This window comes from Parasteatoda tepidariorum, chromosome 1, assembly GCF_043381705.1.
Source record: "Parasteatoda tepidariorum isolate YZ-2023 chromosome 1, CAS_Ptep_4.0, whole genome shotgun sequence".
NCBI classification, from domain to species: Eukaryota; Metazoa; Arthropoda; class Arachnida; order Araneae; family Theridiidae; genus Parasteatoda; species Parasteatoda tepidariorum.
Window position 1 is genome coordinate 8,970,503 of NC_092204.1, and position 13,242 is coordinate 8,983,744.

At 30.0% G+C, this 13,242-nt stretch overlaps 1 protein-coding gene across 1 annotated transcript in view; it reads left to right on the forward strand.

Moving 5' to 3' along the window:
- Nucleotides 1-13,242, forward strand: part of LOC107444320 (cell adhesion molecule Dscam1-like) — a 159,371-nt gene that overhangs the window by 41,291 nt on the left and 104,838 nt on the right. The window contains exon 3 of the mRNA XM_071177538.1: nt 8,743-8,904. Within this exon, the coding sequence (XP_071033639.1) occupies nt 8,743-8,904 (162 nt within the window). The remainder of the gene's footprint in view (nt 1-8,742; nt 8,905-13,242) is intronic.

The following is a 13,242-nucleotide window of genomic DNA, read 5'->3' on the forward strand; positions in this document are numbered from 1 at the left end:
ATAGTTACTTTAATTAAAAAAAAATTATACAAATTTGTATTCAGTCAAAGCACACCATTGTTACTTTTATTGAAAAATATGTGTGCAAATTTGTATTCAGTCAACGAATAAAAGGGAAATAATAAACAATACAACATTTTATCATGAAAAGAATTTAGCTACTATTTTACAATTGTTAAACGTAAATAAATCCCAGTTACTTTTATTTAAAAATGTATATAAATTTGTATTATGTCAATGCACACCAGTGAAATAATAAACAAAAACAATGCAGCTTTTTATTATAGAAACATTCAACTAACATTTCACCATTATTAACTGTAAATGAATCATAGTTACTTTTATTAGAAACTGTATGCAAATTTGTATCCAGTCAATGCATATCAATGAAATAATAAAAAATACAACGTTTTATCATGAAAACATTTAACTTCCATTTTACAATTATTAAACGTAAATGAATCATAGTTACTTTTATAAAATTGTACAAATTTTTATTCAGTCAACATTAACTGGTGAAAAAATAAATATAGAATAACAATTTAAAATTTGGGAACAAGAATAAGAAATAACTTTCCTGCTATTTTCAAATAATCTCTTATATGACAATATTTAATGAATTTTTATTGTAATAAAAAATGAAAATGAAAATTAATATGACTATATATTATAATATTAAATTGAATATAAATTTCTTATGAGACTGGTCTTTATTTATTTTCAATAAAAAAATGACAGGTATGAGTGCTGGTGAATGAATTTTATAACAATGATAATTATAATGAATAATACATGTGATGAACTCTAGAATACTATAATTTATGTTTATAAGTGTTAAATGTTTATGTTTTTAGTACTGATTATCATTTTCTTAATAATTATAAGTGGGTGATGTAAACACTTATTTTTATTGCATCTGTAAATCACAAAGATGTTGCAATTTACTGTTACTAATCCCCTACTGAATAAATAATAGTAAACTTTCTAAACTTTCAACTAAAAGTATTTTCACTAATGGACACTTTAGAATATCTTTAAAGGTTGCCCAATAATTAGCTAAAACTCTCGAACCAAGTACTTTGCCATTTAACGAAATTGAATTCTGATTGCACTCGTATATTAAACCGGGTTTTAAGAAGATTTTATGATCTTATATGTTTGTTCTAAAGCAAATTGTTTCGAAAAGAACTCTCGTATTGTTTGTTTTTCTCGAAAGGAAAAGTTCCGGGAAGTTAGAAAAAAGAAATTACATTAGTGATTTAGTAATATTATTTTAAAATATAAATGTGCTTATTTAAGTTCTTTTTCATAATACTTTTACTTTAAAACGTTGAATTGAGAAGCTTTTTCGGAGACATTATATGGATACTTCACTGTTAAATATCAAGCATTCTCATATTTAATTTGTGTTAATAAATTGTTAAAATGTACTTTGAAATTTTAATACACTTAAAAAACTGTGGCGTTAAAGAAAAAGTCCAAAAATCTTGTTATTTCAAGTTAATAACGAATCAAGCGTTCTTACACATTTTAAAAATATTAATAGTTAAATCTAAACACCAACAATTGATGAAGCTGACGCCAAGGAGCAAGTGGATATAATCTTTTCATTTTCGCCAATTTTGGATTTTGTTCTAAACCTCTCATTTTGCCAATTTCAGACGATAAATATTTTTTTGTTTGCAATCGAAAAGAGAAAACGAAGCCTTGATTTTGTACGTTAGAATAGTCAACAGAAACAAGAACAAAATTGATACAAAAGGGCATAAATGTTTTTAGTCCCACAATAAAAACAATTGTGTTCTGATTAGAAGTTTCACACATATCAGTTTCAATTATACTAAATTATTATTAGTTTATTTATATTCGTTTTAGTTTTGTTAAGACTTGTTCTAATTCATATATTCTTTGTGTAGTGATTGTACGTTTCATCAACAGACTAATTTTATATTTAGGAATATTGTACATGCATCCTAAATTAATGATTCTTTCTTTATATTGTACAGTTAATATAAATTTACTGATTCTTACTGTAGTTGCTACCATTTGATCGGGTACTCGAAAATGTTTTGTAGTTTACGTAATGTTTTAATTTCGAATTATTCTAATAATAGAGGGCCCCAAGCCTTGCTCGCTGCGTTTGCCATGTCTGGGTAAACTTTTTTTCGTGGTTCCGCTTCTATCGCTTCGCAATTCGGACTCAAGTCACTCGGTCATTGGGCACAATTCTATTCCACTCTAGTTTCGTATGGATTGTTGAACTCTTTTTAAAGTCGAAATTCTAAGAACCTACAGCTTATCACTTGCAGTTTTAATTACTTGAGCCGTGATGACTCAGGGGATAGAGCGTTCGCCTTCCAATGAGATGAACCGGGTTCGAATCCCAGCAATGGCTGGTCGATACAAATTCCGCACCCGGCGACCACAGTGCTGACGTGAAATATGCTCAGTGGTAGACGGATCATGGGTTAGAGTCCCTTTGCCATCAGGGTAACCGCGGTAGGTGTTTGTTGTTTTCCTCTCCATGTAACGTAAATGTGGGGTTAGTTCCATCAAAAAGTCCTCCACGAAGGCAAACTTCTAACAATGCTTGATCCAGGAGTTTCCTTGTTTTCTGGATTGGGTTCAAAATTACGAGGCTACTCAGTTGCACATGGATTATCGTAAACCCAAAAATTGGTCTGCTGTTCAATGACGGTTATAAAACGTTTTTAGTTTGTCACTGTAAGATAAAATTGCAAAATGCATAAAAGCCGAAGAAAAGGATTAAAAAATTAAACAAAAAACATAATTATAAAGTAGGTAAAAAAAAAGAGGTTAATACTAAAAGATTATAGGAAATTTTTAAATCGACAAGCAATGCCATTCAACACAAACAAAAAAAAAAGTAGAAAATCCTACAAATTTAAAAAAAAAAATCATACACAATGGGATAGTTGCAAGTGATGTCACGCATGGGTTAGCTAATCAGGTTCGACACACACGCGTAATATCGCTAGCAGCTATCCAATTAGATCTGATCTGGAAACTGATTCAACGCGATAAAAAAATCCAAGTCCCCGCAACACATTCCATAATATAACCCCATGAACAACCGTGTGTTTGATTTGTTGTAAGTGACTAATTATGCCGTTGATTTTGAGAGTGGATTCAGTTGATTTTTTTTTAAATTTTTTGTTTTTACATTTTAGAGGCTTTTATGGATAAATGTTTGAAAGAGTTTAAAAACATTGGTAAAGGCTTATTAATTTACGTGATGTTTGCAACGCTATAATTTGATGAAACATCAAAAATGCTACAACTATTATTTAAATCGTAAGCGAAAAGAATCCTATAATAATCTCATTTATCATTAAAATAAATAATCATATTTATTTCATCTTTAAATACTTTGTTTTTTTATTTTAATACAAATAAATTCACTAAATGGAAACAGAATATTGCTTTCATTCCATTCTATTTTAGGAATAAGGGACGCAAACAGCATGTTTTGGAACAAAATAAAATCTCAACAGAAATTCAATTCCATAACAATTTAAGATCCGATGCAAATAAATTCTATAAAACAATATATCCAAAAAGTAGACCCATACTACAGTTACAGTGTTTCCATATGTACATAAAAAGGCTGCGTTCGTTCTGTCTGAGCCTATTCCAGAAGATGTGGATTAAGATTTATTTCATCCTATAAATAAAACGCTTTACCATATTTTCAATCGAAATACCTGAGTCGCAATTTTTTTTCCCGATTGCCCGAACTACAATAAAAGTATTATGATTTTCAGAACGCAATATTTTCCATCTAGAGCATAGCATGTATAAATTGCAATGCCTTAACATATTTCCTAGAAGTATCAAAATACTTATACTCTCTTTCATAAAGCTAAAAACGTAGACGTATAATATGTTTGCCTAGTTTTGGCGTCAAACTTGGGCGTAAAAATATTGAAAACAGAATTATTTCTCCGCTTTTAACTAAAATAAAAGCTTTCCGATTGTTTTTTTAACGTTTTAAATATACTCCTAACAAAAGGGAGCAGATTATAATAAAACATCAATATTAGTTTCGTACAATATTTTTTAAAAATATATAGCAGTTTGTTTTATTGTAAATATTTGAAATGCTATAAAAGTGTTAAAATATGCTCTGTAAAAACTGTGGTGTAATACCAGAGTTTTGTGTTGAAAAATATCCAAAAATGAGCAAATTATTAAGAAATGTTTAAGTGATTCGAAATATGTTTGTACATAATTATGAAATTGTTGTACGTAATTATCTGTAAAGATAATCTTTAATAAATGTTTATTATTTTTCATCGTTTTATTTTATAGCGGCCGAAGCTGTTACCTAATTCTTAAATATCTGGAATCAAATAGTGATATCAGCTTGATTTCAAAAACCTTTCTGTAAGCAAGCGTGTGAAAAATTATGTAATCGTTATATTTTTAAGTTACTATTTAAAAGTTTCTGTTTTTTTTGTCATGACGTGGAAATGTTGATATTTTTGAATTCAGCACGGGAGTTAGTTGAGTTTCGGAAAACACGGGAATATTTTAATATTACATTTTTTTTTAAACGCAGCAGTCAAACTTGGATGTGTATGAGCCAAAGCATTCAAAAATGGCGTGTTCACAAAGAAAATACTGAACAGCGTTAAAACATGTTTTATAATCATATCCCTCATAACTTTCAATTAATATGTTAAAATATTTAAGAGTTTTTTTTAAAAAAAAAATACTTCAAACAACGTAAATTTTAATAAAATTAATTTTTTTCAAGTGTGCGTTACACTTGACATGAAATTCCTTATGAAATATAACAGACTAGGATAATTATTTTAAAACAGGGTGCGTAGCCAAATTATTTGACAAAAAATAAGCACCTCTTTAAGCACTTTTCAAGTACTCAAAAAATATTTTTCAGCACTTAAAAAAATACCATAATTCGACAGGGTTGGAAAACTTTTGACAGTTAACGGTTTTATCTTGTTTTAACCGTCATGTCGAAAAAAAACTTCTGGCATTGCTTTTGACAGTTGTCAAAAATCATGAAATTTTGAATCATGTAAAACGAATAGCGCTTTCATACGCTACGGACTGACAACACGCCGAAATAGATGGGGGGAGAATTAATTGTGAAAACTTTGAATAGAACAATGCGAACTGTGTCTTTTAGCGCAATTCGAATCGAAAATCAACATAGTAAAAGAAAAAACTCATTTTGCAAAAGTGAAAATTAAGCACTTTTTGAAAACACCCAATGAAAAAAGCACCTTTAAGGGCTTCCATAAAACGAAAATCGAAACTAAGCACTTTTTAAAATCTCTACGCACCCTGTGAAATGAACTATAAACAGGGATGGATCAGGAAGTAGTGCTTTCCTCCCCCTCTGTTTCAATTTTGTTCCCGACCTGAACTGTCCACACTGTTGACAAAAACCATCATCTGTGGTAGATGAATCAAGCGATAGATTTATCTTGCTATCAGGCTAACCCTGAAAGTTTTTTTATGTATTTTTTATTATTCTTTTCTCTTCTTTTTTTCAGAAAATTTCAAAATATACGAGCGTTATAATAAAGTTAAATAAAGAGCCACGATTGCTCAGGGGATACTGCGTTCGCCTTCCAATGAGGTGAAACGGGGTTCGATCTAGGCGATGGCTGGTCAATACGAATTCCGCATCCGGCTTGTACCGACCACAGTGCTGACGTGAAATATCCTCATTGGCAGACGGATTACGGGTTAGAGTCCCCTTGCCGTCACGCTAACCGTAGGAGTTGCTCGTGGTCTTCCTCTTCATGTAACGCAAATGCTGGTTAGTTTCATCAAAAAGTCCTTCATGAAGGCAAATTTCCCCCAATACTTCATATAGGAGTTCCCTTGTCTTCTGAATTGGGTTCAAAATTACAAAGCTGCGGAGTTGAACATTAGTAGTCGTAAACCCAAAACTTGGGTAGGCTGTTCAACGACGGTTATAAAATAAAATAAAAAGTTAAATAAAACAAAACGAAATAACGTTCACTTCTAATATAGTAATACTCATAATATTCAACATTTGATGGAGCGTTTGCAACTAGAAATCTTCTTAATTGACCAGATGTGAGATTTCTGCCTGACATCATCCATTATTTACTTCAGTAGACTTGATTTAATTAAACAGAGGGTGAATTTCTCCTAATCCCGTCCGATATACCTTTTTAACTCAATAGTCTATGCCTCATTGGTTGTTTAATTGAATAAAAGCTCTTCACGTGGGAGCTATAAAGGTAGTTCAGATACTAGAACAAGAGTGTGAAGTAGTTCTGTTACATCCGGGCAATTCCGGTAACAAATTTGATAGCAATTTCTATTGGCATGACAACTACATTTGGGAATTACTAATCAAGTTCATATCAGAAGTACTAAATAAAAGTATGAGTGATACGTTTTGGACAACATTAATATTTGATAAGCTAATAAAACATAATAAACATTACTTTTATATAAATAGAAATAAGAAATAGAATTTTTTTTTAAAATTTGAATAAGAAGAATAAAATTGTAAATTTAAATATAAAATTAAATTTTTAATTTTTATAAATAAAATAAAATTTTAAATTTAAATGAACAGAATAAAATTTTTAATTTAAATAATTAAATTAAATTTATATAAATAGAAAATTTGCATTACATCTAGATATTTCCAATTGGTAATTTAGTTAAAAATGCATAATTGTCATTAAAACATTTAAGCCTCTTTTTACTTCATACTATTCTATATTTGTTAATAAATTCAAATTAGTAAATGATTGACTTGTTTTTATAAAATTACAATATGGTCAATAAGGTCTACAGTGGACACCCAAAATCACTCGAAAAATCGATTTTCTAGTTTTGACCATTTTATATTAAATTAAATGATATAAAAAAGCATATTAATTATTAAAATCATAAGAATTTGTAAAACATTTGACAATATTAGTGTTATTTTGCTTTTTTATTACAAAAACTTGTTTTTGTGAGTGTTTTGTGTACTATTTCTCATCCAATTTCAAAATTCAATCTATATTTGAAATCGTTCCATGGGCTGTAATTTTGATTACTATTCAATGAAACGTTTTTGATTCAGTCTCTAGATCATTAAAAAAATTTGTAGAGAAAATATTTCAAAATAAGTCGCCAAAATATTTTTTATAGTCATTTCAATGTTCCAAAATGTTCATAGAACTCCAAATGTTCCAAAATGTCCATAGAAAAAATGCTCATAGAACATTTTTTGTGCCGAAACTTCCTTTTTCTACTCTGTATAAAAATTAGTAGGAAAATGTGCAATTTTTCCCCCTACGATTTGAAGAGAAATGTAAATAGAGTTGAAATTAACAAATAATCTTTGAATTTAAGGAAACATTTAGACCAAGGAGCTTATTTAAACTTCAAAATAATTCGACAATTTTTTTTAAATTTTTTTTTGTGAAAAAAATTATATTTTTCTTGTCATAGCACGAATTGGGTATCAAATTATTTTTTTAATGTTCTCTATCAAAATATTAAAAAATCCCTGCAAGTTACAGCAATGTAACATTATTTTTTAAGAAAACTTATTAAAAGTCCACTGTAGCCGTAATAATGTATAGAGTAATACAGGTTATAAGAGTAAGTTATAAGAGTAATACAGATACTCTGTGGTTCAGTTCAATTACACCTTTTGTAATGACCAATTTAAAAAAAAATAAGGAAATTTTTCGTACCAAAAAAATCATAGTTCAATGAATATATTAATAATGTATAATAATTATTATATTAAATAAATATATAATAATGTATAATAATTATGTATATTAATAATGTATAATAATAGAGTGGTAGATTTTTTTTTTGTAAATTGATCTTGGTTGGTTGGTTCTAATGCTACTTGCCACAAGGGCAAGCCTGCTTGTTGAAACCGAGCAAATTTAAGGCAGAGTGTGCGATTCTTTCTTTTTTCAGTGGCGCCATCTATGGCCAAGAATTCGACTTCTGTCACTCCTGTTTATAATTCGAACCCATTCATACAGATCGTAATTTCGACCTGAATCAGAGAATGATCGATTTCCAATCCAGTACCCCCAGAGGTGTTGATTTGTTATGGGAACATGGAGGACTTTGCGACTCAACAGAATTTTAACGTGCATCAGTCACCAACTGCACGGGGAAAATTGATCTTACTGTTTATTAGTGATCACTATTAAATGAATCAATATTTACTTATCCCTGTGAAATCTGAATCATCATATTATCATCTTTCTATTTATATACATTTTTTTTCTCGATTTCTTTATTTCAATCTCATTTTGGGTTTTATGTGCATGCAGCTTATGCGCAGAAAATAAAACTTATTATTATAATTATTTCTTTCGTAAATTTTTCTTTTTTTTCAATTCTTCTTGGCTTTTTATTGGGTTAAGAAAAGCACGGGGCTGCTTATTAAATGAATGAAGTCCATAAAAGATCCTGAACGACGCAGAGGGCAGTTCGAAGCATTGTAAACGCCATTACGGCATAGTTAATCCCAACAATCAACGTAAGTCTTATGTTAGATTAACGATCTTATTATCATCATCAAAAAATAGCAAAGAATTGATTACTAAGTAATTGTAGGGGTTGGTAAGTGAAGCGAGTAAGTGGCGGATATAAGTAGTCTGAGATAAAAAGAAATGTATTTATTTAAATCCGTTCTTCTGTACTATCTCTGATCTGAATATATTATTATTTTGTTCCCTCTAGTTTTACCGCAGAGGTATGCAGTGGAAATGCATGACGAGTTTGTTTTAAAGGGGAACACTGCAGTTTTAAAGTGCCAGGTCCCTGGATTTGTCAAGGATTATGTGTCCGTCGAAGCATGGATTAAGGAGCCGCAGGAGCAAGTGGACACATCATCTAAATCTAGTAAGTTTGTTTGGCAGATGATTTAATACATATTTTCTGACACTCTTATTCGAAAATATGTTTCGTTATATTTTTTAATTAAAAAAAAATCTAATAGTTTTGAAAAAAAAAATCTGTTAGATTGTCGCGATTATATTTGTATGAAAATATAAAATAAAAAAAAGGAATTTTTAAATTTTTTTATTTTATTTCATTCATATTCAAAAGTTTATCCATAATAGATTTTGTAAATTTAAGAAATTTTAATGATAGATAAGTGTATTCTTAGATCTAAATAAATGCAAATTTGAAAGAAAAAAAAATATTGTTTTTAAATGAGTTGTTGACCTTTATTGCTGAAAAATCACCTGTGTTTTTATGTTATATTTCATAACCACAAAATATTAAAATGCTAAATATATTATTTTCTATTAAATTATTACAAATTATTAAACTAAATTATTACATAATATTGAAAAGTATATTTAATAAAAATTCTACCTAGCAGATCGCCGAAGTCAAGCATCATTGCTGTGGTCAGTGTGCGGGTGGGTGACCACTTGGATCAGTATGCATAGGGACCGAGGGTGTGCGGTTATGATCCTCGTTAAACTGATCTACCGTAAAGTGCTCGACCTCGCATGCAGATCGTCGGGCTACCGAAGCGGGGATGCCATCCCCTCAGAGGAGGATTAAAATTGTGAAGGCATGTCTTCGGATCATCCTCAGGGCTGCTTCCCAGACCGTTCCCAATAGCACATTGTGCAGCTCTAGTGCGACGTAAATGAACTACAACAACAATAAAAATTCTGCGTCAAAGGGTTATACGAGTATCCAAAGATACGCAAAGGAAATATCAAAAGAAATATAAGGGGCAAAAAGTATATCCAACGATAGTTAGATATTTTTTTCAACCATAAAATGAAAATTATGAGTGGATTTTATGAAAAATATTATATAAAAAAACACATTTGGTAAATTTACATTCACTGATAATTGATTTAAACCTTTAGAGCCTGTAGTGTGTTTTTAGTGGAAGATTCAAATAATGTATAATAAACTTATGCTAACTATTTGTTTCAGTACAAGTCACTGTAAATATCATAACGTGGCATTGAACATTAGTAGTCGTAAACCCGAAAATTGGGTTAGCTGTTCAACGACGGTTATAAAATAAAAAATATTGTTTCGCTAGGGCCGGGATAGCCTGGTTGGTAGGGCACTNGACTGATCGTTAAGACACGGTTCCCAGCAGATCACCGAAGTCAAGCATCACTGGCTGCGGTCAGTGTGCGGGTGGGTGACCACTTGGATCAGTATGCATAGGGACCGAGGGTGTGCGGTTTTGATCCTCGTTAAACTGATCTACCGTAAAGTGCTCGACCTCGCATGCAGATCGTAACGAAGCGTACCGAAGCGGGGGTGCCATCCCCTCAGAGGAGGATCAAAATTGTGAAGGCATGTCTTCTGATCATCCTCAGGGATGCTTCCCAGACCGTTCCCAATAGCCCATTGTGCAGCTCTAGTGCGACGTAAATGAACTACAACAACAATAAAAATTCTGCCTCAGAGGGTTATACGAGTATCTAAAGATAGGCAAAGGATATATCAGAAGAAATATAAGGGTCAAAAAGTATATCCAACGATAGTTAGATATTTTTTTTAACCATAAAATGAAAATTATGAGTGGATTTTATGAAAAATATTATATAAAAAAACACCTTTGGTAAATTTACATTCACTGATAATTGATTTAAACCTTTAGAGCCTATAGTGTGTTTTTAGTGTAAGATTCGAATAATGTATAATGAACTTATGTTAACTATTTGTTTCAGTACAAGTCACTGTAAATATCATAACGTAGCATTTGATTATCTGAGTCAAAAGTCAGTATGAGAAAAATGTTCAAGAACATTAGTTTTAGTGATAATTACAAATATGTAGAATGAAAATTATTAATTTACCAATACCCTAATATTAATAATATATTACCCTTTGATCTTCTAAATTAATTATGTTTTAGGGCATATGGAATGACAATTATTGTTTTTTGAGACAGAAGATTAAAATTGATATTCATAGTTAAATGTAATTTTTATTTTATTTATTGTGAACGTACATGGGAACGTTTCTTTTAAAAAGTTAAGAGTAAAATTATTTTGAGTACTTAACGCAAAACTGACCAGTGAAAAGTAAAAAGTTTTGATTTTAAAAAGTAACGATTTAAAAAAAGTGGAAGTAAAAGTACAAATACAAAACAATAAAAGCAATGATTTTAAAGTTCATTTCGAGTAAAACAAAAATTCTAAGTTACGTTAAATTTCCTTTAAAAATGTAAGAAAAATAATCTAGTTTTAATTTAAAATGCATTTAATTTTTAATTGATGTGGGGGAAAACTAGCATGAGCTATCGATTAATGAAATAAAACTAAGTTGCCAAAAAAATAAACTATTTATTAAAAACTTTAAAATAAAAACAGACCTGGCACATACTTAAACTTCCAAAATAGCTGGGAAAAGGAACTATGGGCACTGAAGCTCGTATATAAGCTTAAGTACCGTCATGTGGGGCTACTTTGTGCATGATTTTGCAGTTTTTGAACTTTGACATGTAAAAAAACTATGCTAATTCAAACTTGAGTAAGATTTATCGATATTATATTCATAACTGAACTCAGACTAGTGAATTTGATCAATATTGGCATTATTTGTATGTAATATTTACAAATAATAAGTCAAAACATATTATTTTCGCTGCACAAAGTAGCCCCCAAGAGGGGCTACTTTGTGCAGCGATAGGAATTCAGTTTAATAATCATGTTTTTAGTAAAATATTGATAGAAAATTGTTAAAAAAGTTAATTGTTGACATTTTTAATAACAAAAACATCAAGATATGTAAAGATATCAGTTTTAAAATAATTTTCAGAGTTAAAAAACCATTTTTATAAAAAAAATTTCTTAAAAAGAATGTTTATTTCAAAACATTTGAGTTTAAACAAAAGGAAACCATATACACTTTTGAGCATTGAAATGGGTGAAATTTCAAAAATAATTATTACATGTTCATTAACATTTATAATATTGATAAATTTGAACACAACACTTAGACAGAACTTGCTCTTCAGTTTCTGTCAAAATCACCTGATGTTCTATAAAATATATTTTTATGTGTTAAATCGTTTGATTAATTCATTAGAAAAAACACTGTAGAAGAAAAATAATAGTTTACCAGCACGTTTTACGTGTTTCTTGTGAATTTTATTAGAGATAGTATTTCTGTGGATTTTGTACTTCCGAGAAGCTTCTGCAATCGACATACCACCAGCAACTGCTTGCAAACATTGCAGAAATATTGTTGCAGAAACTACCGTGATTATAATCACGGTAGTTTCTCGTTCCAGGTATTTTTTTATAACGTCTGACCATTTTTATGTCGAAAAAAAAACGAATGAAACCCACAGTGCATTTTTTTCATTTTCCGTTTATTTGTCATTAATTTTCAAATTTTTTTAACGCTAACATGATATAATTGTTTATTAATATATAAATAAAAGATTTTGTACTTACGACAATTGTTTCCTCAACTTCTTTGCATTTCACAGCTAAAGTTTCCACGCACACTTTTCGACGTCCGACGTTCTCGGAAAGTTGTTGACATTGGATAAACAAAACACACTCTGAGATTGTTTTAAAATTCGAAAAAATGTTTGCAGTAATAGAGGAGACTTCTATCTTCAAAATTCCACACATTTTTAACGTGAGAAAAACATAATACTGAATAGCAGCAGTTGAAAAATGCCAAATTCGAATTTGCACAAAGTAGCCCCCGCTGCACAAAGTAGCCCCGAATGACGGTATGCTTACATGATTTTTTATTCAAAATTAGGCAGTGGTAAAGTAGAATTATTCGTCCCGTCTGTATTACATCAAATTAAATATCAAAAATTGCTCGAAAGAATATTTGAAGGTATTCAAAGCAAATTATATATGCGGATCAGTTATTATATGTGCGGATCTGTAAACTAAAAAGTGGTTGCATCAATATGTGTATGTTTAATGTAATAGAACTGTATTTGCATTAGCTTTAATCTTAACATAACTAATCCACATTAGTTTTTAGTATGCTTACATGATTTTTTATTTAAAATTAGGCAGTGGTAAAGTAGAATTATTCGTCCCGTCTGTATTACATCAAATTAAGTATCAAAAATTGCTCGGAAGAATATTTGAAAGTATTCGAAACAAATTATGTAATCGGATCAGTTATTATATATGCGATTATATATGCGGATCTGTAAACTGAAAAGTGGTTGCATCAATATGGGTATGTTTAATGTAATAGAACTGTATTTGCATT